The 26,134-nt window shown below is 42.3% G+C and overlaps 1 protein-coding gene across 3 annotated transcripts in view; it reads right to left on the bottom strand.

Moving 5' to 3' along the window:
- SMAD1 (SMAD family member 1) overlaps positions 1-26,134 on the bottom strand; it is a 64,045-nt gene that overhangs the window by 22,219 nt on the left and 15,692 nt on the right. The window contains exons 1-2 of one of the 3 annotated variants that reach the window (XM_039551104.1): positions 22,434-22,602; positions 1,581-2,204 (exon numbers count right to left, since the gene is read on the bottom strand). In XM_039551104.1, coding sequence (XP_039407038.1) covers positions 1,581-1,980 — 400 coding nt within the window. In that variant the 5' untranslated portion in view covers positions 1,981-2,204; positions 22,434-22,602. The other 2 variants (XM_039551105.1, XM_010411990.3) reach the window with 2 other exon arrangements.

Genomic DNA, 26,134 nt, shown 5'->3' on the forward strand with positions numbered 1-26,134 from the left:
GGAAGTGTCTGGTCAAAGGTCGGACTCAACAATCTCAGAGGTCTTTTCCAACCTCAGTGATTCTGCGATTCTGTGAAGTGACAGGATATTTACAAATACCTGGCTTTATATATGGCATAAATGGTCCATATGAGAATGTTCTCAGACTCAGTAACTGTTTTCAATACTAAAGCAAAATTAGTTAGAATATGTAATCTGGCATTACAGTAAGAGCCCAACTGTTGCTCAGTCTGACAGAAATAGAGGTGTTTCAGGAATCTTAATTTTCAGAATTTTGGAATACTAAATGCAAGCAACCAACCCAGACATATGCAGACATCCAGCAGTACAAGTACATGACTATTTTATTATCCCTCTTGTACTTAACATGAAATTGTTGAGAATTTTTTTTAAATTTTTTTCAGAACTGTTTTTCAGTGCTGAGTTCCTTTGTTCAAGCTGCTGCTGCATAAATACATACATTATGGGAATTGCATCTGCCATTCACATGATTTCCAAGTTAATACTAACACAGTATATCTTTAACATCAAGATATGCACTGTGCATTGCAGATCCAAGACAAATGCAATTTCCATCCACTGTGAAACAATCCTGCAACCACCTCATTTCCATCATGGATCTGTGTATCCTTGCCACTCTACAGACAGCTGCCGTTTATGCAGTTTATGGCTAACACTGCTGGACTTCCCACATTGAAACCAGGGAAGTCCACCCATGCCTGCGATGCATTTCTGCAGCTGTCCCTGTACACCCTCACAAACAGCTGGAGACTGGTGATGATACATCCAAGCACAGTTCAATTTAGTCCCTGGAAGTATTCCCTGATAATAAGCTTGCAGGAATGAAATTAAGCATGGAGTTATCAAAAAGAGGTTTGGCCTTTGAAAAGGAGGCTGAAGAGAGGATGGTTGGCACCTTAAAAAAAGAAGTGAGGCAGTGGGTAACAGGTAAGCAAACTGTGTTCGCAGAACAGCAGACAGTAAAATTTCATGTACAATCAAACAGTGCTATCAAAGTTCCAACTGAGGGGATTATAATCTGCTGTCTAAACTCAAAGTCTTTTTAAAAGGCAACAATTGTGAAACATCCTAAAAACAGTACTATTTTCTGTAGGATGAAGAAAATAAAGTGATAAAGTGAAATAATAATTTGGAAATACTACTACTAGTATTACTACTGCTGTGTGTCAGAATGGTTTTCACACACAGATAATGCACATAATCCTTTACGTTAGCCTGCAGTGTTTCGTACAAAATCACAGATCTGCACAGTTGAGTAAACAACAAATTAACTGAGGGATAGTGGGTACCAACATTCCCAGATGACACCAGGCCCAGCAGCCTGAGGCACATGCTAAGACTACCTCTGTGTAGTGACAAAACATTTACACAAGTGAAGCATTCGCCACGTGAAAGGGAGAACTGCTAATCAATGCCTACATCCAGATAAACTGCACAGGAAGAATCTGACGTGTGCAAACAGCCACTTTTGCTTATTTAAGCCGATGAGTCACGTGATTAATTGCCACACTTTGCATTGTTCAGATAAGGTGTAAAGGTACAAACAAGAAAGAACCTACCAGGACTTTCCACCCGCTTGTAGTGGTAGGGATTGATGCAAACCTCCTTCTGTTTTGAACCAAAGGGGAACTCGCAGCATTCCAGAGGTTTCAGTTCGTGATGGCTCTGCAGGTCCGGCCAGCGCCACACTCTGCAGTAAATGACGTGTGGGAGCCCTTTCCGGTGAGACACCTGGAGCCGGCCGTCCAAAGAACGAGGAATTGTGACGCAGTTGCTGGGCTGACCAGGACAGCTTAGTGCTTTTTCCAGCTCCTCCATAGCACCCTTTTTCTTCTTCAGTTTTTTCACTAATGCGTCAACAGCTTTCTCTGCCCATTTCTCTTCTTCATCCCCTTGCTTCCACCCCAACAGCCTCTTCACTGCTGGGCTGGTGAAGGAGAATAAACTTGTTACATTCATGGTGACCCTGCTGTTGTGATACCACAGAACCAAGCAGGAACGACTGCCCTGTTCTTCCACCACCACCAGGGTACAGCAGATTGTGTCAGCAGTCAAAAGCAGCCTGGATCAAACAGTTCTGGTCCCTTCTCCTTTTCAATCCTCCTGTCCCAGGAAGGCAGCGCTGACATTCCCCCTTGATGGTCACAACCTTTTCATTATTCTAAATCCTTCTGGTTGACAACCTAAAGCAGAGTATCAGAGAAAGAGAAACAGAAAGAGAAAGAGAGAAAAAAAAAAAGGATTTTACCTTTCAAGTTAACATACAGCAGTTAAAATATCCCCCACCTCAACCCAGAAGAGCGGTGCGATCAAAAAACAACCAACAACAAAACAAGAACAAAGTGCTGACAGGACTCAAGGCACATCTGATGAAAACTTTAGCAGAAGGACCTGCTACTGAACCCAGTATATCCCTATATTAGAAATGTAGTTCACATTAATCTAGCCTAAAACAGTCCCCCAATTTAAATTTTTCACTATTAAGTGTGAGGGGTGCTACACTCTGCCTGTCAGCTGTTGCAACCTTAACCAGCAAAACATCCCAAGGAAGCAGTGCAGGATCACTAATGCTTTTTTTTATTATTTAGTTTAGAGAGCAGCTAGAAGCAATATTCCTCAACAGCAATGTGCTGCCCAACTCTCTCCAAATTGCCACGCATGAAGTTCAAAAATCACTGCACTAGACCTGAATGTAACTCAAACTGAAAAAAAGAACCAGTTCAGTTTCACCTCTGACTTACTTTGAGGAACAAAGCAAAAAAAAAAAAAAGAAGAAAGTGAAACTAGAAAGATCTTAGCTCTCACTCACTCACAAGAGAAAGAAAACCACGTGTGCCCACCCCACCCAAGAGCCCTCAGAGCTCCTAAGCAGACTGTGAGGGAAGACTATCATGAACTTCACCGATTACACACACTGACCCTTCCTGCTGCCATGTCTGCCTGATATACTCAAGGACACATGAAGGAGTGGGAAGGATGAGGAAGTCCAGATAAGAGGATTTTAAACAGCACAGTGGTCCCCAAGCTGGGAGACAAGGAATGGGACTGAAGCGATGGGTCAAGAGGGGAAGGAACACCACACTTGAAGGAGTCCCAGCTGTGAGTAGCAGGTTTTGTCCTTGTCCAGGCTGGAAGCAAGCAAAAGGCTCTGGCAAGGGAAACAGAAGAGACCCGGGACTGGCAGGGAGGGGAAAATGAGACAAAGAGTACCACACCACTGATTTTCAAATAGACAGACAAGACAGGAAACATATCCTGGACTGGATACCAACAGGTTGCAGAGGAAGGGGGAAGGGGAAAAGGATATTAATGTTTTTGTTGCCATCAGAACAACACAAAAAACACCCAACCAACCAGCAATCTATACACACAGAGAATAGAAGGTGTCAGCACATCCACATCAGACAGGATTTCACAGCTATACTAAGAGAGGATTGCAGACCTTAAAATTGCAAATGCTATGGCACACTTACCCTCTTGACTGTCATGCACTGCAATGGTTTTATAGTATACCATTATACTTGAAGAAATTTAAGCTGAAAACCATCCACTTTATTCAAATTAGCCTGTCATTAAAACAGTTATCTAATTGCAGAGGTTCAGTTTTATTAGGCTGAATGCATAAACTACATTTATGTGAACAATGGTTACGGACTAAGACACAGGCCATGTCTACCTACACTTCAAACTGGTACATCCCATTTCTTTTATGCTGTATTTGAAATAATAATGTTAATGCAAGGGAAGACTTGCATGAGCCTGCGGCAAATTTAAGAATCTGTTTTGTTACGTGGGCATGTGCTATACTGTTAAATGAACTGAAACTCCATTACTGTCACTGACTGTAGTCCAGGTATACTTTATCCTTACATGCACTATAAAGTGCTCTATTAAAATGCTGTGCTAATTTAATAACTGAATTACCAGAACCAGCACACAGGAATGTGCTTTAAATATGTTTGTAACGGAGTTATTCTCAATTCATATATAGTCTGTATCTTAATCAATATTCTAAATATCTTTTTTCTGCACTTTTCAAGCAAAAGATACAAGTTCCACATACAAAAGTTACAAGTTCCAGTAGTTAAAGCTTTCTCCTTCACATCCATCTGAGTTAAACAAAAAAGATTTAAAGGGCTTGAGTTGAAGCTCTAATAAAGGAGAAAGCACAAAGCCTACGTTTTGACCCAAGCTTCATTCAACATCAATAATGTTTGCAAATGTGGTTCTACCTAGGCCTGACCCATTTTTCACCAAGCTACTTGCTGTGAAAAAGGAGAAGTCCTCTCTATTAAGACTGTATGTTTATATCAGTGCCTGAAAATACAACCCTACCATGGGCCAGTACATGAGTTCTGCACAGACTAAGATGACAGATGCAGCCCCAAGCAGTCAGACCAAAGGAACAGATTCTCTGAAGTTTTTGGATCAAATCCTGCAGCACACACGCATCCCACTCCCACAGTCATGCACTCCAAAACAAGTTTCACCCTCACCATCAAAGCTACGGTGGCATCTCTGTGACAACAGCTGCTGGGAGCAGGAGGAACAGCATTAGGCACAGCGCTTGGAGGTGAGCTTGAGAGTAATGCAGCTCAGCAGGACCCAGCTGGCCACCAGCCTCCAGCCAGGGATTCCTGCTGAAGTCCTGCCTCCAAAACAAAGCCTAAGCACACCCCAAGCCCTGAACAAGCAGCAAGATAAGGGAAGAGGGACAAAACTCACAGGCTGCTGTACACTAGTTTCTCTAAGCTCCAAAACCAATATTAAGCTAAAAAAACCCAAAAAACAAACAGACAAAGAAAAAAACAACAACAAAACCAAACAAATAAAACCCAAACCACAATGTATGTGGAGGTTTTCGTTTCCAAGAAGCAGAGAGCTCGTCCGCAGGGCTGAGCCCTTGCCAGTACATTCCATTTCCCTTTCTGCCACTCTTGGTTTCTGCACTGCATCATTTCCTGTATTGCTTCTGCACAAAGTGGTCTTATCAGCTGGAAGTGCAAAATAAAGATTAAACCACGAGTCAGCAGATGACACAGTCTGCGTCTTTCTTCCCCAAATCCACGTGCCCTTCTGGGAAAGTGGGAATTAGTATTTCCAACAGCTGAGTGACCACCAGCCCTTGAAGGGTCTCTTTATTCATGAGGTAGGGACAGAATAGAAACCTAGGCAAAACAACAGGGCACTCTCCAAAAAGCAGTCTGGCAACAGTTTAAAGGAAGTTGAGTATTACCCACTTATCAGACACTCTCTACACATCCAAACCCATGCACTTTTTATTATGCATTCTGTCTGCTGATGGATGAGTTGGAATCAACAAACTTCTTTCAAATCCCAATGTTGTTTTATTTGTCTTCCTTCACTGCTGTTGTCTTTTTTTGTTATCTTTGGATTAACACACAAACCTGTACGCAGCCTATGAAAAAATAAGTGAGCATTATATTTTTATATATCTGTTTGGCCAGCCTTGTGTTTAAACAAACATATTCAGGCAAAATACCTAAGACTGAAGTTCTATTTTTCTAGCCCTCAAAGAAGAGATAGCTACTCCGTCAGCAACATGAAGCAGACAGTAAAATATTCAACGAGACTGCTTTCAAATTCCCACAGGAGATCCCATAGGAAACTGTCCCACTTTGCATAAATGACTGTTTTTGATGGGTGGAGAAAGGGTTTAGACAATTAGATGATCCTCTCCCAGAGGGGTGGATGGGGGAGCAAAACAACTTCTAGCCCAAGTTTCAGGCAAACAAGAAGTGACTCTAACTCTCCTACTAATTTCGTTATTTGTATTACAGGCTCAGTGATGCAGGCAAAAAGGATCCTATTAAATATTTTTAATATATGCTTAGCACAGTTAGACATAAAAATGGGCAGGAACCACAGTGAACCACAGAGAAAACTGTCTAGTCTATGACTACATTTTAAAAATTCAATTTATCTTAGTCAACATACCTCTTCCCAGCATCCATTACTTAGTAACACTATAAAGAAATAACAAGCAGAGAGATTTTAATTTACTTCTTTAAAAATATTTAGTCGTTTACCTGCTCTGAGAGACATATATTTTTAGCAATTCATGTATTCAGTACAATATTTAGACTTTTTTTCTTAAAAAAAAAACCAATCAAAAAACAGATTTTGGCATAGAAGCCAGGGAGCTGTCTCTTTATTCTGGCAGGAACTATCTCCATGTACAGTTTTTATGTATTACTAAAAGGCACAAAGTCTAAGCAGCTGCAATGGTAGAATGTGTAACAACATATTGTGCACTAACTTCATCTAGCTCCCTATCCTTGGAGCAAGCAGCAGAAAGTTTTGATTTCTTTCTTCAAGTAATGTGCTTTGTGAAACAGAAAGTCCAGAGTCTTCTGCTGAATTACCCTCCTTTTAGTCAACAAATTCTTTCTTTGCACCTTCTTATGGCAGAAGATCAGATCTTGCTCAGCTTGGAAAAATGCACTAAACCTGGCAGAAACCTCACTGAATTACAATACACATGTAAAAAGAAAGCACATTTCACATCACAGTGCTGTAGAACTCATTAGAGAGCCTGTACAGAACCTGACTTGGCTTTCCTTGTAGGTTTGGAAAATGACAAAGAGAAAAAAGAAAAAAATTAACTATTTTATGTTCTCTTGGAAAGGTAGAAAGAACTCAAAAAACCATTGAAATAAGCAATCCTGTGTTCTGATATACAACATATCATTCAAGGAAAGAGGAACACACTGGTGTTGAAAATACCTCATCATACCTAACAGAGTAGGCAGGGTTTTTCCTGACACTGCATTAGACTCCTTTCCTTACTTAGATCCAGCAAGGGCCAGGAGGATGGGTATCTCCAGCCTGTCCTGTGAAGTAACCTCTGTAACAGCCCAAAACACCCAGTCTGCATCAAAACTCCTCTTGGGCCATCCATCCCTCGTGCTATTTGGCTGAGGGATTGCCCTTCCAAGAAAACCTCCCATGTACCACTGTACAGCCCACAGGGAAAATCCTGTCAGATACCTACAAGCACCCTTTAGTTCAGCAGGCGGGGGGAGAGCAAAATGAAACCGCAGGGCAATGCAGGATTTACCAGTGGAGGGAAGGAGGGCAACAGTGACCCAAAACCCACAAACCCCACTGCTCTGTTAGTCCAGAGCATGAAGGGATAACCTTACACTTTCAGTATCTGCCAGCTCCTTCCCAGTGCTCCCCACAGTTCAAACCAAGAACACGGTGTTCGGCCAGTTTCTACAGCGAACCACAGCTTTCCTCCTGCCCGCCTCCCCACTCAGCTTCTGGCACACAAGGCATTGCTCCTTGCCCTTGAAGTCTCAACTATCACGACTGCAAGAGTAAAACAATAGCAAATTCTTACAGGTTTTCTGGATTTGAAGGTACCAGATTTGAAAGATTTATGGTAACTTCACTGTTGCTTCTCCAGAAAAAATACCTGCTTTCCATATGCATTAGAAACCGAATCCTGTGTTACAATACAACTAAAATGGCACAAAAGTCTTTCTAAGCTAGTATATCATTGTGAGAAGAACATGGCAAAGGTTCTTTCCCAGTTTTAACAGACATGCATAACAATTAGATTTGTCCTTGTCCTGGTTAAGAACATTTCTTCCCAATACCTTTGCTGTTTTTGACCTACTGAAAACCATACTCCTGAAAACAAATTTAAACACCACATCCTTCATGAGTTTTATCTCCACCTTCATTAAAGCACAGCTCCACCATGGTTACAACACTAACACTCTACAGCCTCTTAAGTGATCACCAGATCCTCAAATCCTGCCTTTGTCACCAGAGATGAAAAACACACTGCTGAATTTTACTCTCTCCTGCCTTCAGATGCATGTGAGATTCCACAAAGTCACAACACACCAGCTCTTCCTCTACCACCTGCAGGTCTCCTTGCCGTGCTTATTTTATATAAATTTTATATTGCCAAGACTACAGGAAAAAACTAAAACCAAGTTTGCCAAGATACTTGGTCAGGAAGCTGGGTAAGCCTGGTGCACAGCAGAGCTAGTACAAGTAGGATGATCAAAACGTCCACCCAGGTGTGGACAAATCCCTTCTGGTGCTGGCGAGCAGTCGGACTGAATCGGATGTGCTTTCAAAGACTATCTCTAAAACCACAGCCTAGTGCTTTAACCAAGGTCAGGAAGGAACTGTAACTTGATGATTCAGTCAAAACTCTGCCACAGATGGAACTGCAAAATATGAACTTCACTAAAATAACCTATAAGATGAATACAAGGAATCACAAAACTTGCCAGAATAGTGTTCATAAGGTGTTTTTTTCCCTAAATGCTATGAAGGAAGACACTCTTCATTCTTCCCTCTCTCCAAGCTAAAGGCCTCTCAGAGAAATCCTCAAACTATGACAAGACATTCAAAAGAAAAACATATCCAAAGAAACAATTGTCAAGGAACAGAATTAATTACCAGCCATCACAGTGGGTATTGTGCATCTTTGGGGCAGGTTTATCCATTTCACTTGTGCTGTGGAGTACTTAAACTCCATGCATTGTCCTACTAGGAACTAAGAGCACTCAGGAGTACAGAAGCAGCCAAGGATCTCTCAGTCAGCATTGTTAGATGACACAGACCAAGTCCTGAAAAATGCAGAAGAACCTCTAAGACCAGTCTGGAGCACTGGCTATGGCTTTGTGAACATCCACAAAGATGCCAGGACTAGCCTAGCTATTAAAGTAAGTCAGAAGTCCTCTTCTAAAAGGTGAAAAAGCTGGGGAAAACAGATTTTTTTTTTCCCCTTTCATCATAAAACTCCCGTATAACTCCCTTTTTCCACAGAGACCATTCCCTTTCCTGACTTTTTGAACTGTCTTTAGAAAACAGGTGTTGTTTACAACAATAACAAACACACATCTGTGTGGGTGTGTTAATACACACAAAGGCAGGATAACTGAAACCTCTTCCTATATTTAGATCTGTCTGGTCAGCTCTAATTGCATAATTTAATCAAAACCCTCTCCAACGGAAACACATCCATATTCATCACAGGCATCAAAGGAAACATCTTTACAAACTATATCCTTTTACAAACCAACACATGGTCCCACATCACTTGTCCAATTGTTGAATTCCTCCTTTGGGAAGGGCATGGAATTTTATTTCTTTTTATCAGCCGAAAAAAGCATTTCCCTCCAATTCATCAGCAGAGGGTGGGAGGAACTTCCTTCACAGGTGAGATGGGGAAAATTTACTGACATGTCACTTTCAGGGATTTTTTTAGGCAGTTAAAACATACATCTGCAGCATAAAGGAAAATCTTTAAAACAGAAAAGGAAGAAAAAATGTCCATCACCACTCAGGCATCAAAATTTTTGAGTGAAGCTCATAAAATGCAAGATGTGTTTTGTCTTCAGAGAACAGCACAGTCTAGCACAGACTGCATGAATTTAAAAAGGGGTTTGTCAGCCCCAGCCAGAGCAGCGCTCCAATGGGGTATTTTTTAAGGAGGGGAACCCCACCAAACACACTCCAGTTATGCTCAGCTGAGGCAAGTCACTGCTCCTCCAAATGATTCATTTCACCAAGAGCATGCACCAATACAGTTACATCAGCTGCATTAAACCACTTCTAAAGACTGTGACCCAGACTTCATTTATCAGAGATTAAGTAAAGATGTTAAATTACAGCTCAAGAGCCTCAGCTTTAAACAGAATCCTTCACCAAAGCAAGAGATGACAAAAACTGAGAAGAAAAATTACTTACTAATAAAAGAGTTATTGGGTCAAGCCTCAGCAAAGCAGAACAAACTGATGAAAATTAAACCAAAAAAGTAATGCTGTTAAATGAAATGAATCTTTCCACAAATTAGTCCCCCACCCACCATTTATACACCTGAAATAAGAATAATCAGTTTGCCAGCACTGAAGACATTTCAGTGCATTTCATGAGATGCACGCTTTACTCTTTTTAAAGGATTCCTCCAGCTTTCCTGGTTTCTGCCTTATCTGTAAAAACTAAAGAGCTATTTTTTCGCCTTCGAACAAATTTTAAAACACTGTACCTTCTCCACGGCTTTAAAATGTCTATGTTGAATTTCGTCAAGTGTCCTGCAATTCACAACTACCATTCGGGACAGAGAAAGTGTTTGAAGATGACACAGCTTTCCAAGCCAAGTTTATACAACTCAGACACAAACACCAATATTTGCCAGACTTCTACAGTCCAATGAAACATTATTTAATTACAGTGTGCCATGAGTGGCCTTCTGAAAACCGGGACTGGACTTCAGATGACATGAAGCCCAATGTGCTCCAGGTCCTCAGGACAGGGAGCAGCAGCTGCACGACCCCATCACAGCATATACTCCCTGGCAGTTCCTTGGTATTTATCAAACCACCCTAAGTCACAGACCCTTTATAAATGGAAGACCACAGTGTTTACAGATGGCCCTTCAGCTTCCATACAGGACAATTAAACTCTTCAAAGATTACAACCTACAGGCAAGTACAAATTTTTAGGGATCCTCCTGAGACCAAATCAAGGGCACTCTGGGTTACCATTTAAAATACACCTGCAAACACATATGTAAGGTTGATCGTGGCCTTTACCAGCAGGTGAGGTGCAATTCTGAGTGTGCCTACACTAAAAACAGACCCAGAAGTCACAGACACACCTTTCCCCTTCCAAAAGGGCAAAACAAGGGTGCAGCCATACACGAGGAGTCAGAGAGATACAAAAAACTGTGGGATGAGGCAAAAGCAGCTGTCACAGCCCTGTGCCAGAACATCTGCAGAATCTCACATCAAACTGTTTTCTCATATTCCTGAGATCAAGGCTTTGGAGCATTCTGTACAAAGGCTTCAACCCACAGATAGGAACTGATAGTTAATACAGCAGTTGGGAACAGCATAGCTTGAAAGGAAGTGGGAGATATCCTCCTACACCGCTTACTGGGAATACAGAGGTTTTACAACAGGAGAAAAGGGCTGTAATCTGTCTGTCTGATCCCCTCGTTATCTGTAAGCTTTTCATGATTTTTGGAAGAGGAACCAAGTCACAAAAAGAATTACTCAGTACCCTTTCCTTATCTGCAAGCTTTTCTTATTAACAGAGCCTGTATGACTGCATATGGCAATAAGGCAGCCTATTAATCACTCCACCATAATTTTTCGAGACCAGTTTGAAGTTTCAAAATTCAAATTTGGCAAAGTTGCAAGTCTCTTACAGCCAAGACACCAAAACACGGCATTTTCCAAACAGCCCATACTCTGCAAGGTCAGCAGCAGGCTAGCTTAAAACAGCCAGAAGGCTTCCAAATTTTCCACTGCTGCTGCTGCCTGCTACTGAACAAACAGTCATAGCTGGCCTGGTACTGAGGATAAACAGAAGAACTCCAAGCTCCAAAGTCACAAAGTGAGGCTGCAAGGGTGAACTTCCAGCACTTGTAGCTTTCCAAGACTACTTACTTCTAGGCCACAAGCTAGTGCACAGAAAGAACACACAAAGATTTCGGATTCTTTGTCTTTAGCTGTTAACACAAGATGCTTTTAATTCTGGGGTTGACACCAGCACTCCCCAGCTCCAAAGATAAGAAGCCTTTAGCCTCAAACAACCCTGGCCTGCTGGCTGGCTGGAAGATTGAGAGCCCTCATGTACCAAGTCAGTGAAAGCAAGAAGGTAGGCAAAGGTGTGATGGAAAAAATCAGGAATATGAGACTTGAGCCAAAGCAGCCTGCCATCAGCACTCCTAGTTCACAAACCACAGCAGATGTGTCGGGTCTGACCATGAGCAAGAATCATTCCTGATAAACTGGTGGGGAGAAGGGCAAAGGGAACAGTTATCCAGTCAACTGCAGTAAATAGCCCTGGAGCATTTATGCCAGTTACGGTGACGATTTCTGCAAAGAAGCCTCTAGCCAAGCCAGAGATAAAAATTAAAAAGATGTTACAGTCAGATTCCCATGATCTGGAGAGTTCCTCAGCACAGCAGAAGGCTACAAGGGAATTCAGTGAGTACCTTGCTCCAGCACTAGGAAAAGCAGTAGCTCCCACTACTAGGGAAATACCTACAGTTTGCATTTTAGATCTGTAGATAGTCTAATTCCTAAAACTTAAGAAACATACTACAGCGATGCAAGTAACAAGAAAGAGTAAGGGCTTTCAAACACATTTACTATATAACACCAAAACAAATGCTTTCTACATTTCCTTTGAGGAAAGTGGATTGAAACCCAAAATGTGAAAGTGATTTATGCAGTGGTGCAGTACCCAGGAAAGCTACAAACAGTGCATTGGCTCACACCACAGATCAGCTTCAGGTGTCCTAACTATCTTCACTGGCAGCAATTTCTGGTAACACCAATCTACTTTTACAGAAGGGGTTTTAGGGGATTAAGTATTTACCTTTTCTCTGATTTCTTGATAATGCTGCTAACTGTACCCAGTCTGCCAATTGTTTCAAGTTCTTTCATCCTCTGAAGAGGAAAATAAAGTTTCTACTACCAAGAAGTTAAACTCGGACACTCTTTTCCTCCTGAGGAAAACCACTTGTCCTGTCTCACACAGGACGAGCACTAGATGTGTTCCGCTCATCTGCTTGCACTAAACTAGAAAACATCTCTAAGACAGCTTGCAGTTTATACCAGCAAAACAACACTTGACCAGAAAAGCTTGTTTAAGTGTTGCTCTCCATCCGTCCTCCCTCACCCCCAATAAAAGACACTGCACCATTAATCACTGTCGTTTTGCTGCCAATAGAGCTACACTGGGGCTTTGTGGCTGACGTAACTTTTGGCAGTCGAGTCCCTGCTAATCACCAACATAAGTATCTGGGAAAAAAACCCTGTAAATTAGACCTTTCCTTGGCAAGCGTATTAAGGAAGTCTTCATCTGGGAGTGCTACAGCACTGTCCTGTGACTGGCTACCTCCAGCAGCTGCCTTGGGCCAGCAAGGTCACAGGTCCACAAGCCAGTGAGCAGCCCCAAGGGCTCACTCCCACCCAGAGAGAAAAGGTTTCTCTTTACTCCCTTATCCCAGCCTCGGTACTGCAACATAACTTTCCTCTACCTGTCAGTCAGTTCACCTTCCTAACCTGGCAAAACCAACATAAACCAAAAAACACGTTCTGCGGGGTCAGCTCAGAGCACCAAAGTCACCCAGCCAGCCTATGCGAAGAAATCCCTGGCTGGGGCTGAGAGAAGCCCAACTCTTAAGAGTTCTTTGCATCTTGGGGAGCTGCCACCCCCAAATTTTAAGTGATATCCAGGTCAAAGATTAGCTCACACTCAGACATGAGTACTTCAGCTTATTTGCAAAACCTGCTCTCATCCCTAGGGCAAGGCGCCCTGCCTTGGCTGGTTCTGAATAACCAAACACTCCAGCAAGAAATTCAACCCCCCTCTAATGCCACTGCCTTCTGCTCTAGTAACTAGACTGAAAACTTGGGGGAAAAAAGAGTGATTTCATATCCATCTATCCAAAAATACCACACAATGCAGAGTTTAAAGCCGAGAGCATCTATAAAGTATTTTCCACATGAAATATAATACGACACATTACAGAAACTGTAATTACTTTATCCTAAGTTTTTAAACTAATAAAGACAAAGACTTTTCCTTTGGCTACTATATCCAAGAGAAAGCACTTAACACTGACACTAGCCAGCATGGATAATAAAGGGCCTGTTATTAAATATGCCAGACTGTAAAGCCAGCAGCAGGCAAAAATGCAAAACAAGAAACTGCAATAGTCAGGATGGCAACCTATATGTAAGCCAAGTTTTCCAAGACATTCAGCAAGGTCAAAATCCACATTTTTCAAATCAGTATAGTTCATCACTGCATTCACCAGGTAATTAGCAGAACTAAGATGATGACATAACTAAGGTCTGCTCTTTCTATCCATCTACCTATCTATCTATCTATCTCTCTCTCTCTCTCTCTCTCTCTCCTTAGCGATGAAAAGACATATCTGACAAGAGCAAAGACCAAGAGAGAGTTGCAATTCTGGTCCTGAATGTTAGACTCATGGTAAGACCTCAGTAAAGCCACTCGAGTTGGGTCTCTGTCCCTCTCATCTCCCTCTTCCCTCCCTGTACAGGGAAGCACACGCTTTACATGCGTTTGGGATTCCTGAACTACACACTTGAAATTAAACCAGCATCATGGCATTATGTGTGTAACAATCTCAGAAGCCATCATGTACATGTTGACAGGTCCTTCAGATTCAAATAAATTTCAAATCTACTTTATTCACTGTTGGGAAAAACAAGAGCAGTTGTCACACAACTGGAAAAACAGAAGTCATCTGAACATGGTCCTGGGCAACCTGTGTGGCCGTGACTGAGGAGGAGGCTGGACCAGATGACCTCCAGGGGTCCCTTCCAATATCAACCGTACTGTGATTCTGTGAAGTTCTCAAAACAACCACCTGCCAATTAATTTGATCACATCAGAAAAGCAACTGGTTCAAGAAAACTGGGTAGAACTCCGCTTGCCTCGGCACAAGAACAAAATCATATCAAGTGCTACTACACTGAGGCAGGGACTGAGCTCTGTTTGCTGAGCATAGGCAGAGGCACAAGAAAGCTGCTTTCTCCCTGATTTTGACCACTTCAGAGAATCCAGAAGCCTTCTGAGTTGCCTCACTCTTCCTCCCTTCATGCTTCTACCCCTGAAGTGTGGCTTCATGTATGGCTCTGTTCCATTAAAACACAAGTCCTCATCACTGTCACCTTGCTTTGCATACAACCCTGGTTAAGAAACCACTTTTCCACCCCATTTTTCACTGCTTGTGAGCTACTGGAAGATTCTGATCTACAGAGGTTCCCATCCCATGCTCATCACTATAGCTCCAGATACCTTAAGCAATCATGACTAAGCCCTGTCATGTTCACATCCCATTTGTCTCCCAGCCTATCTGCAAAAGCACGATGGACTATTTTATTACACAGGGAATTAAGTCAACAGAAAAAAAAATCATCTTGTAGTTTGCAGTTTTACTAACCTGAATAAAGCCCCTCCTAGGTTAAAATAAATCCAAACTCGCCTTCCCCAAAGTATATTTCAGCCTGGAAACCGTAACAGTGATAAAAAAATGTCAAATTTCACACCAGAGCATTTAGATATCAAGAGAAAGACCCTTCATCAAACAGGACTGTGTTTTATTGACAAGCCAGTTTCACTAACTTTTCAGGACCTGGGAGCAGAATCTATACTCCTAAGCAGGTGCTAGTGTGTGGCCTAACTTGAAAGTAAATTTCTTGCTTCATGTAAGACAGCTTGGAAACCCTTGAAAAAAAGACAACTGGCCAACAGTGAGCAACGGTGTTCTGCCAACTATTCTGTCCTACCAAAACACTAGCAGAGTTTGTTTTACAACATTTTGGGAGGGCTAGAAAGGAAAGGACGAGGAGTTAAAAAACAACGGAGAACAAAAAAACCCAACCCATATATTTTTTGCTATTCTTCAGCTGTCTAAATTACAGGGACACTCCAGAGAATTAAACCATCAACTGAAAGAGCAGGAGATGTCAGTTTCACACCACGTTCCACCCTCTCTCTTACACACACTACCATGTTTATCTTGACAGAATTTTGGGACCCTTCTTTCCCCCGTCACAGAAAATATGTCCAGTTACAAGCTACATATATTTTCCCTCAACAGATCAGTTCAATCAAAGTCCTTACTAGTAAGATGCAGGTAAGACAACCAGGGCGTTTGATTAATTCCTCCCACGTCAATATTCAAATGAAACCCAGCAGATACAAAGGTGAAATACACTGGCAGAATGAAGTCAAATATGCAGCTCATTAACAGCATCTGACCAAACAGCAGATGTTTCCTCCTTCTATCACTCTTAGAAACACATTTAAGTGGAAACCACAATTTGTTGCAACATGATTCTCCAGTTATTTACTTCATCTTTAACCAAAACTGATTTTAAGCTTTTAAGCATTTAAACAGCATTTAAGCATTTATATATAAATAGTTATTACATACACAGACCTTGATAAATGTACAGACTCTTCTCAACTATATATAGGTGCAGCCTACCTTCCTCTGATTCAAATAATTTAACTTTCAACAGCAGTGACTATTATTTTAGGTATTAATATGTCCACACACACATATAGCATACCTATCCACTCTGAAGGGTCCTATATACACACCACTGTAAGAATAAAATATCTTTAAGAGTCTCATGTCCTGGTTTCAACATGCTACACCAGACAGAATGCTGATTATATTTCCAATTCCTGAAAGTGCTTGAAATCAGAAGTCTGAAATTATTTACAAGAAAAATATCTCAGTAATTCAATCTTTCATGTAAACACAGAAGTATGAGATACCAGTTGGCAGCTGAGCAAAGTGAGAAATAAAAGCAAGTAATCAACTACGGTCACTGCATGCACCAATCAATATGAACATACGAGGTTCTCTGAACTCACAGAAAACTTTTCAACCTGCTACAGGAGTGTCAAGTGTGTGCACATATGCTTTTTTTGCTTTCATCTACTCAGACACATCCTTAAACATGTACATCAGTCTTGCCACCTCTGCAGAAGAACCTCTGTAATGCTGTAAACCCTGAAATCCAAGTTCTATTCACGGATGAAATCTGTAATGAGAGGACATATTTTCAGCTGCCCCTCAAACAATAGTTCCAAGTACTGAAAGAAGGTCCATCAGTCAAAACTGGAGGGCAGATGTGATTCTTACACCCATGCTGGGGAAAGACACAAGGACACAGACAAAACTCTCATGATTCTGTCTATAACCACTTCAGCACTGTAAAAACTTTTAATGGGTATCTTATTTTCAAGTTACCCAATATTGGATTGATAGTCCATAGATCACTTTGATGTGGATTGGCATTTTAGTAGTTTTAATGACAAAAACATGCAAGTGATATACTTCTGAATACCATTAAGTGCTATAATTCAGACTGTCTACACTGACTTAGACAGTCTCATCTGCTGCCATGTTGGGAAGAGTGTTCCCTTTACGAGTACAGAAATATGAAATAATGCTTCAGAAATCACTGGTGAACCACATTAATGATTTGCTTACATGCCAAGTCAACATAATAGTTGGGTTTGGATGATACTGCTTTGAACAGTGCCTAAATATAATGACTTATATAAAGGCATGTTTAAAAATAATTTGTTTTCCTCCTTGTACTCTAGACTTCGCCTGTGCATGCTGGAGAAAGGGTGGGGGAAGAACCAAACGGGAGAGACTGGTGACATCTGTTCTAATATCCTTCTCCTGAGTGGATAACACATATTGGAATAAAAGTGACATAGTCCAGAACAATCACAGATCTATATTAGAACGACCAAATTGTGCAAGTGTCCAGAATAGCTCTACTGGTCAGACACTGGCAAGTCTAGAAAGGGGAAGAAAAAAGCTTCAGCTCCTGATGTAAACTCAGCTTCTACACAGTCTCCCAAGACAGCAGTCCACCAGAAGAGTACAACTGAGCAAAGCAATCCGTAGAAACCCTTGTAGAAAACCCTTTGGAATCTAATGACTCCACTCAGCTGCTGTGTGGCACTATGGTCACAGCCCTACAACCCTTCCACCAGAGCAATCCCACGACCGCAGCTCCTGACACATCCTTCCTCCTTTCCCAAAATAAAAAAGTAATAAAAATGGACCCATCTCCACAGCTCGGCAGAGTTCAGCGTTCTGTGCATGGAATACTTGACCTCACACACACTAATTAGGAGTAGTGTGCTCGCCCTTTGTTCCTATTAAACTAGGACGAACTTCCAGTGCCAACACATGCAGGCGTCAAATGGATGCAGGGAGAGATCCCGTATGATCTGGGATCATTCTAGAAAATGTTTTCATTCCTTGAAATCAGCCCATTTTACTAAATGCTTGCCTTCTCTATCCCGTTAAAAAACAAAGGCGTCCCCCCCCTCAAATACACAGCAACCCGAAAAGCTTCTGTAATGCAAATTACCATTTGTCTGAGGATGAGGATAGAGATCTTTGTGGCAGCCATTAGCCAGCCAAGGGTGTTCTCACTCCTGAATCCACTTTCTGTAAAGCCCTCTACAAAAGGCCCAATCAAACATTCTCTCTGGTTATTTCAAATCTTGAAGAATAGCAACATTCTAATGGAAACACTTATACCTCAGACTGCAGGGAGACAACACTAAAACTTTTAAAATATCAATTCAAAATTACTTCCTTCCCATCCCAAGCAAAACCCTCCATTCGATAAAAAAAATCTCTATGCTGTTCTACAGCTTGAGCAGAAGAGCTTGAGAATTGCAAGATGCCTGTGTAGATGAGCCTGTAAGTCACCAGCATTTCAAACCTCGCTTGCCAACTTGGGGTCTGTATTTTAAACTCGAATTTTCCACTCAGTACATTTCAAAGGAAAGCTTCTAGGAACTGCATATCATCTTTTAACTATTAAGACTGGTATGCATGCAGTTTTTTGCTATACACATAAGAAAGGCCAGTGGAAAAACATTAGTCTGCTGTTACTACAGGGAAAAACAGTGAAGTTTTTATGGGCAGAATAGACTTTTCCCTACTCTGAAAGCAAAACTGGGTGAGTTTGTCATGAAAACCTAAACCAGAAATTAAAAAAATAACCAGAAACAAAACCAACAAACCTCCCACACATCGGTAGGATCGCTTCGTTAACCATAAAGCAATTTGTGCAATCTGACTTTCATTTTCACAGATTTTAAGGTTCTCTCTCCAATACAGTGGTTTCTTCATCTGCACTGACACAGCAAAAGACAGATCCACATCCACATTTTAAAAGCCACTGCACTCCAAAGTGAGTTTTAATTCTTTTATCTGCCTCTCAAAAAGCACCTTAGCTAAAGCACATGCTGTTGGGGTGCAAATTAACCTGGAGACTAATAAATCTCTTACCAGTAGTGACCATTTATTTTCTCTGCTTCACTTGCATGCCTCAAAATTTTTTTTTACTTACATTTATGACTAAAAATAATGTATGTTTCTTTCTTGGCTGGGAGAACCTCAGGAGATTAAAAATTCACACCAATTCAGGTATGAGGAGTTGGTTTAAACACTAACAAATGCAAAACCCTCAAATCCCCAAGCAGCACACTGCCTAGCAGAAAGAAGAAAAAAAAGTCATTTTTGCAGGATTTTTCCCAAAACACATCATAGTAATTTTACCAGCAGAAACAGCAAGACCTAAGATGCTGAGTATTTAGCAAACATTTTACTACCTGTGGCACGCTATTTTCTAGGGCTGTTAGAGGAAAACACGAATCTGAAGCCACAGTTGTCTTCACTAAGAAAAGCACAGTGACCTATGCCAACTCATATTCACAATTAGAGTCTCTGTTCTAGAATAAGTTTGGCCATATAGTTCAAGCAATGACTAAAATGCTCTGTCCTATACAAGAACTCAGATCTGCAGGAACATTTCAACAGGCAGTTACAAACTTCAGTAGGCTAGAAATACTAGGGGGAAAAAAGCCAAACAATTGGATTGTTTTCCTGTTTGTTCCTTTGATATCTGATAGCACAGTCTGCAGGTAAAGTCTAGTTGATCCTTGAGAAAGGATGTATAAATTTCAGAGATTCACTCACAGCCACTTCCCCACACACACATCCCAAAGCTGCACATTCCTTCATCTATTTCAGCTCCTAATGACTGCAAGGAAGAGATTGAGAGTCAGCCTAAATTGGTTCAGCTTTTACTCTTCACAGGGCCACAAGTGTTAATTTCAACTTATCTTTGCGTAACTTAAATAATAAACACGGTGCTCTCTTTATTTGATTCTTAAACCAGCCGTATCTGAAGCACAATGGGACATGTCACAGACACTTGCTTTGCTGCCCTCATAATATGGTTTAATTATGATGACTGAACTAACAGGCTCACATCATAGACTTTTACAGGTTGACCCTGTGTCATCCTGATGTATCATTTTGCACCAGTTCAGTGCTGTAAATCAATTTAAGATCTCCAGCAGGTTGAAAAGGCTGGTAATGATGCTTTCTCTGCAGTCTCTGGGGACTCCACATTATACACAACTTACATTATTTATAAAGCTGAGATGATGCCTCCATTAGGCCTGTAAGACTACTCAAATGAGCTTTTATTTTACACACATGGCTTGGGCTCCACAGAGCAGAACACTGGCAATATGTAATATCCAGTGCATTCATGCTCTAATTTTAAAAAAACCCCAAACAGTCATAACCCATTCGTTTTTAAAATTTAAATCTTTATAGCAAGCAAAGAAACTCATAGTTCAATCTGAATAATTTCCCAGTACTCAGAAACACAAGTAGCACTTTTATTAACCTTTGTATTACTTTTCTTTACATTCAGCTCTTTACTTTTGTGTTCAAACTACAGAGGAAAAGCAAACACCAGACTCATCAGCTTTCAAATATTTGATTTGATAGTTAATATTTATACCAAAACAGAAAGATCTCCATCTGTTTACTCAGTCACTTCTCTCAAATGTATTGGATCATCACATCTTTAAGGGTACACAAAAAAGCAAGTTGAACAGAACAGAGTAGGAAAAAAATGTATTTGATTACATACCCAATGCTAATGGGGTCAAAACAGATGCAAGGACAAATCCCTACCCTTAGGGTAACTTGATCATGCGTTGAACTGATCCTTTCTGGTAGCTGTGGAAGGCTTCTGGATCGCCCAAATCAAGCGCCTATGTACAGTCTGAAGTAAATTGCAAGACTTCATCCCTAAGACCACAGCAAGAACTTCAGAAAGGGCCAGATCTCTCTCATTTTCTTACTGATGTTCTTCCAGTTACAGTAGAGAAGTGAGCACTCAAAACCTGCACTAAAATCCAATGAGAATCTTGAAAAAGCTTCATAGCACGGCTCTCTGGTTCAAGGTGGAAATTAAGTATTAATCAGCTGCGACTAAAAAACTCATGTCCCATAATTCAACCAAGTCATTACTCACAAGTAAAAGAAAAAAATAAGCCAAACTTAGGTTCCCTCACATGATTTGCTCCTATTGTTTGACAGGACAAGGTGCATGCAGTCAACCACATGAAGAATTACAGACACACACCTGCAAAGAAACGTGTTCTCTGTGGGCTGGGCAAGCTACAGTTTTTATTCTTACTCCTGAGTGCTGCTTAAAAACACATATAACTATTGGAAGAAAAAGTATTAAACAAGTTTTCTTTTTTTGACTTCCTCTCTGCGTGCAAAAGAAATACAAACTATCAGCTATGACAGCTCTTTCCTAAGACACGTTATTTTTAAGGTGTAGTATCTTTGAACACTGACATCCATTAAACACTGACATGTTTCAGGCAATGATCTTTTCCATTTGCCTGTATCTGAAATACACATCTACTTTTATTCCTCCCCATCTGGCTCTAACAGTACTGTTTTTATTAACTTCTGTTTATAATACTTCCCCAAATAAAACTGTTACCTTTTAGACAGGCAGTAAGCATCATTTTATCCTAAAATACATCAAAATAACGATTAATTCTCAGAATAAGCTGTTCTTATCCAGATCTTGTAAAAGCAAACTGTAAGGTCGGACCACGTACCTTCTTCAGATTGATCTACTAACAAAAGAGCAATCACAGCAGCCCTGCCTCGGTCAGAACTCCCTCTGACTTCAGTTTATATTTAAAAAAAAAAAAAAAAGTCAGTATTTGGCCCAGATCCTTTTGAACGCATGACTGAATATCTCCACGCCAGTAAATTTTAATAAGCTTTAAAGATCTATATTCAGGATAAGATTATTTGGCTGTACGAGTATATGAAGCAATTATACTGAGGAGGGGGAAAATCTCAAGCATCCAAACCCTCTAACAGGGAAAAGGAAAAAAAAAGTGAACTTTCCTTGACCTCTAAGCACAGATTTGTCATTAAAGAAGAAAGGGGAGGGGGGCAGGGGGGGGAACCAGGAAGGGAAGGGGCTGTTGAAAGAAAGAAAAGAAAGGAAAGGGGGGAAAAGAAGAAAGAAGATAAATTAGACAGAGAGGGACGCGGCTGGGCCGAGGCGGGAGGCGAAAGGCTGTTCCCGCACACACAAAGGCAGCCCCTGCCCCGGCCGGCCGGGGCTCCGCCGCGTCCCCGCGGGCCACGATGGGGCTGGGGCTGGGGAGGAGGCGCAGGACGGCGGCTTCCCGGCAGGGAAGGGCTTTGCCACCCGCCGGGCCCGGCGCGGCACCTACCCACCAACTTGGAGCCGGGAGCGGTCCCCGCCGGGCCGCCGCAGGGACGCCATCATGCCGGGAAGGAGAGCGGGAGCGCAGCGCTGCCCAGAGCCGCTCCCGCCGCGCCGCCCGGCCCCGCGGCCGGGAACCACCGCGGCAGCTCCGGGCAAGGAGCGAGCAGGAGGAGGAGGAGGATGCGCGGGTACAGCCGCCCGGCCCCGGGGGCAGCGAGCGGGGAGAGGCGCGGGGAGACGCGAAGTTGTTACCGGCTGGCGGGCAGTGACGGGCGGCCGGCGGGCAGCTTCTCCGCGCCGGGATCGGGATCGGGATGGATGTGGCTCGGCTGGCGTCAGGCGGCCGGAGCCGCCCCGCGCCGCTCACCGGCACACACACACACTCACACACACACACACACACGCACCGGCCCGGCCAGGGATCCTCCCCAAATTCCCGCCCCCGCCGCCGCGCCGCCGGGTCCCGCTGGGAGCGCTGCGCCCGCCGCCGGAGAGCGGCCCCGGCCCGGCCCGGCCCGGCACGGCCGCTGTGTGCCCTGGCCGACAGCCCGACCCCCGCCCCGGCTGTGAGCCCCCTCCGACACCCTCACTGGGGCTTAAAAGGCGTTACTGCACCGCCGGAACGGCCGGGGAGCTCCGGCAGCGAGGCTGCGGGGACAGCGGCAGATGCTGTCGGAGTTAATTCCTGATCGAACAGGATTATGTCCTGCCGCTTGGCACGGGTGATTCAGCCTTGACTTGGTCTAGTCTTAATACTGAAGTAATTGCTGTAATACCTGCCAATGATAGAGCACTCTCTATCCGCAGGTGTTTTACACGTGGACGTCCTCCTGCCCGTAGGTATTGCTGCACTTACTCCTCATTCATGCGAGTAAACCCATTACAGTGCGTGAGGCTTCTTGTGCAAGTCAGACGCACAGTAATGAACCCTCACGCCGCTGTCCGTCTGAAGCGAACTTGAACTCCATTTGGAGCTGCAAGTGTCAGCTCCGAAGTAGAACTGGCTGGAAGTTTGGAGTCCACATGTGGAACGGTGGAACAGTGAGCTTCTCCTGCCTGCTGTGTTTACGGGGATCTTTACAGTAGTCAGTTAAGTGTTGCACAAACAAGATTGAACTGAAACTGATTCTTTAACTAATACTTTGGCTTTTATCCAGTCATCATTCCTGGAAGGAGCTATGAAGCAACAAGTGCAAGATGTTTCTACGTGGCAAAATACTCTGATACGCCTATACTGGCACAATTACATCCCTATACTTAGGCCAGTAAAGTTTCACATGTATAGGCAGTTCTGGGTATGGCTTTAACCTAATTTTAAAATCCAGCAACACTGAGGCCCAGAGGACTTAAGGCCCTGAGAGTTTTACTGGGTGAACAGTGGTCCTGCCCACCTGCGTGCATTGTGAGTCTGAAGACACAGAACTGGAATGGCTTGCCCAAGGTCGCAGAAGGAGCATGATGGCAGCAGTAAAAAATACCCAGGTTTATGCCTGTAAGGGTATCAGCATTTCTTTTTAACTTCATAATCCAAAATTCATCCATTTCTTTGCCACATAAATACCACATAAATGGCAAACAGGTGAACTGTACTATGTTGTTAGGTATTATGCTACAATAATAGTAGAGGAACTCCCACACAGGATGAGGCCATAATATTGAAGGGGGAAGCCTGGAATAAAATTGCTATTTTACTGCTTAAGTTTTGAACCTTAAATGATTTAAGATGAGTGAACTTCAATAATCATCTTTAATGTGTATTTTGTGCTTGTACTGTACACAACTACAGTTAGCAAGTAAATTTTTTGTGTGCAATCACGGATGCAGTGCAGCACTGGGCTGCAGATACAACCAGTAAAGTTTATCTCAAGAAAAACTGAAAGGTCTTTAAATTTTGTCAATGTAATGAAGACATTTGCAAGCAAGGTACAGGAGAAACATGAAACTGATAGTGGTTTTTGTACTGAGGTAGTGCTTAATCCGGAGCCAAGTGTCCTGGATCAAGAGTGGTGGATGCAGCAGAAGTATCTGCCCCAAAAACTTGGCAGTCTCGGTGATCCAGTCTCACACAGAGAAATACACAGAAAAGGCCTTATGTGTGCCTGAGCTCTGCTCTGCTCTGCATGCTGACTTGGCGGGCACAAGCTCCATCCACTGGATCCTGGTTGCTCGAGTATCAATTCATGATTCACGCTAAACAGATATGACAAGGAGATAATTAGGGAAGCACTGCAGTTTGTCAGGTGTCTTGTTAAAACCACAGTTTTACTGCTTTTGTTGTTGTTAGAGTTGACTGGTTGGTTGGCTTTGGCATGAGAGAATTAAATTACTTTCTACTTACATTGAGGCTTGGGGAGGATCACATTAATATGCTCCTTTTCCTAAAAAGGGCTATAAAACAGCCTAGGAGAGTCTTCTGCTGATGTTTAATAACCAGAGTGGTTATCCTGGAGAGGGCCGGTTAGACCTGGCTTCAGACAGACCAGTGGTGTGAGAAGGCATGGGGACAAGCAGAAACAGTGTGCCCTGGTCAGATCTGCCTCGAGGCTTTCCTGGCTGTGCTGTTCTGGCACACAGCTGAGTCAAACTTCAAGTCTGCTCCCTGCTTTAGGATGTCCAGTCGGAGTTGACTGTCCAAACCCATTACTCTGTGGGTGAGCAGTATCAGCAGTGTCCTATTGCACACTCACCACTTCTAACTCCATTGGCTACTTTAATACCCTGAATCATTAACTTCTTCCTGGCTTTTCTGAATAACATTACAAAACTGAAAAAAGGCAATCAGAGGGGTATGTACATCTGGGTATCAATCTTGATGTTCCTCTGCACTGGGCTGAATAACTGTGCTATCTCAAGAGGCAGCAGAGAATGGGTTTTTTCTCTTTTTGCTCTACAACTATATGATCATTGAAACTGACGTAAGGAAAACAGGCCATGAGGCTGGGGCAATGAAGAAGGAGAAGAATCATTCCTTCTGTAAACAGCCTCGCTTTTCATCAGAGTAGGTGCACAATCTGATGACACCATCAGTCATAAGGCATGTGAACCTGAATTTTAATGGAGTTGGGGCACTTATGCAGATCAACTTCTAATATGATTCTCAAAGGAAACTTTAATCTCAGAGACACTTTCTAACATCTCACCAAGCACCTTTAAAATCTGTGTCTCGGAAACAGATTATCAGAAGGCTGAGTGCTAAAAGACATTCATTATGCTGCATATTTTATACTATTATGTAATGAGTATTTAAGAAATACTACTATTACCAATACTGTGGCTACAACAACTATTAGCTTTCGATCTTCCTCTAAAATCCAAGTGTGTATGTAGATTATGATTTGGTATTTCTTGTTAACTTCAGCCAGGCTTCATCTGGCTTAATCAAGAGGTTCCAGCGATGCAGTGTCTTCTGGAGACAGTTTAGCTCCAAAGTCAGTAACTTTGCTTCACCTTCATGTACACCAGGTTTCTGCCAGAAATTAAGAGTTTCATGGATAATTAAATAATTAAATTATATCAAACACCCAGGTTATTATTTACATTAAAATCACTGGAATAATTTTCTTTTCAGCCATTACACTGTTGCCCTAGCATGGGAAAATACCAACAATATTTTCAGAGAGAAGAGGCAGTTCTCTCAACAAGAATAATAGCTTTTTAAGGATACTGGATTTCATTATTTCCTTCTTTCTTGGTCTGGCTGGTAAAATTTATCACCCTCTGTCCTTCATGGCTTGTCTGCTTCATCTTTGAGTAGGTGAGGTATTAAACAAGCCTCCCACCTCAGCATTATTAACATAGGATATCCAGACTGCTTAGCAACTACACAAATCTGTTTGGGAAAGGTGCCTCAGGCAGAAGACAGCATAGGGAAGAAGGTAGGGAGCGTTTATAGGAGGTCATCATAACTGTGCAGTGCTACATATGGTTTTCAAAGCCCATCTGGATACAAGGTC

The sequence above is a fragment of the Corvus cornix genome, chromosome 4 (genome assembly GCF_000738735.6).
Source record: "Corvus cornix cornix isolate S_Up_H32 chromosome 4, ASM73873v5, whole genome shotgun sequence".
Lineage (NCBI taxonomy): Eukaryota > Metazoa > Chordata > Aves > Passeriformes > Corvidae > Corvus > Corvus cornix.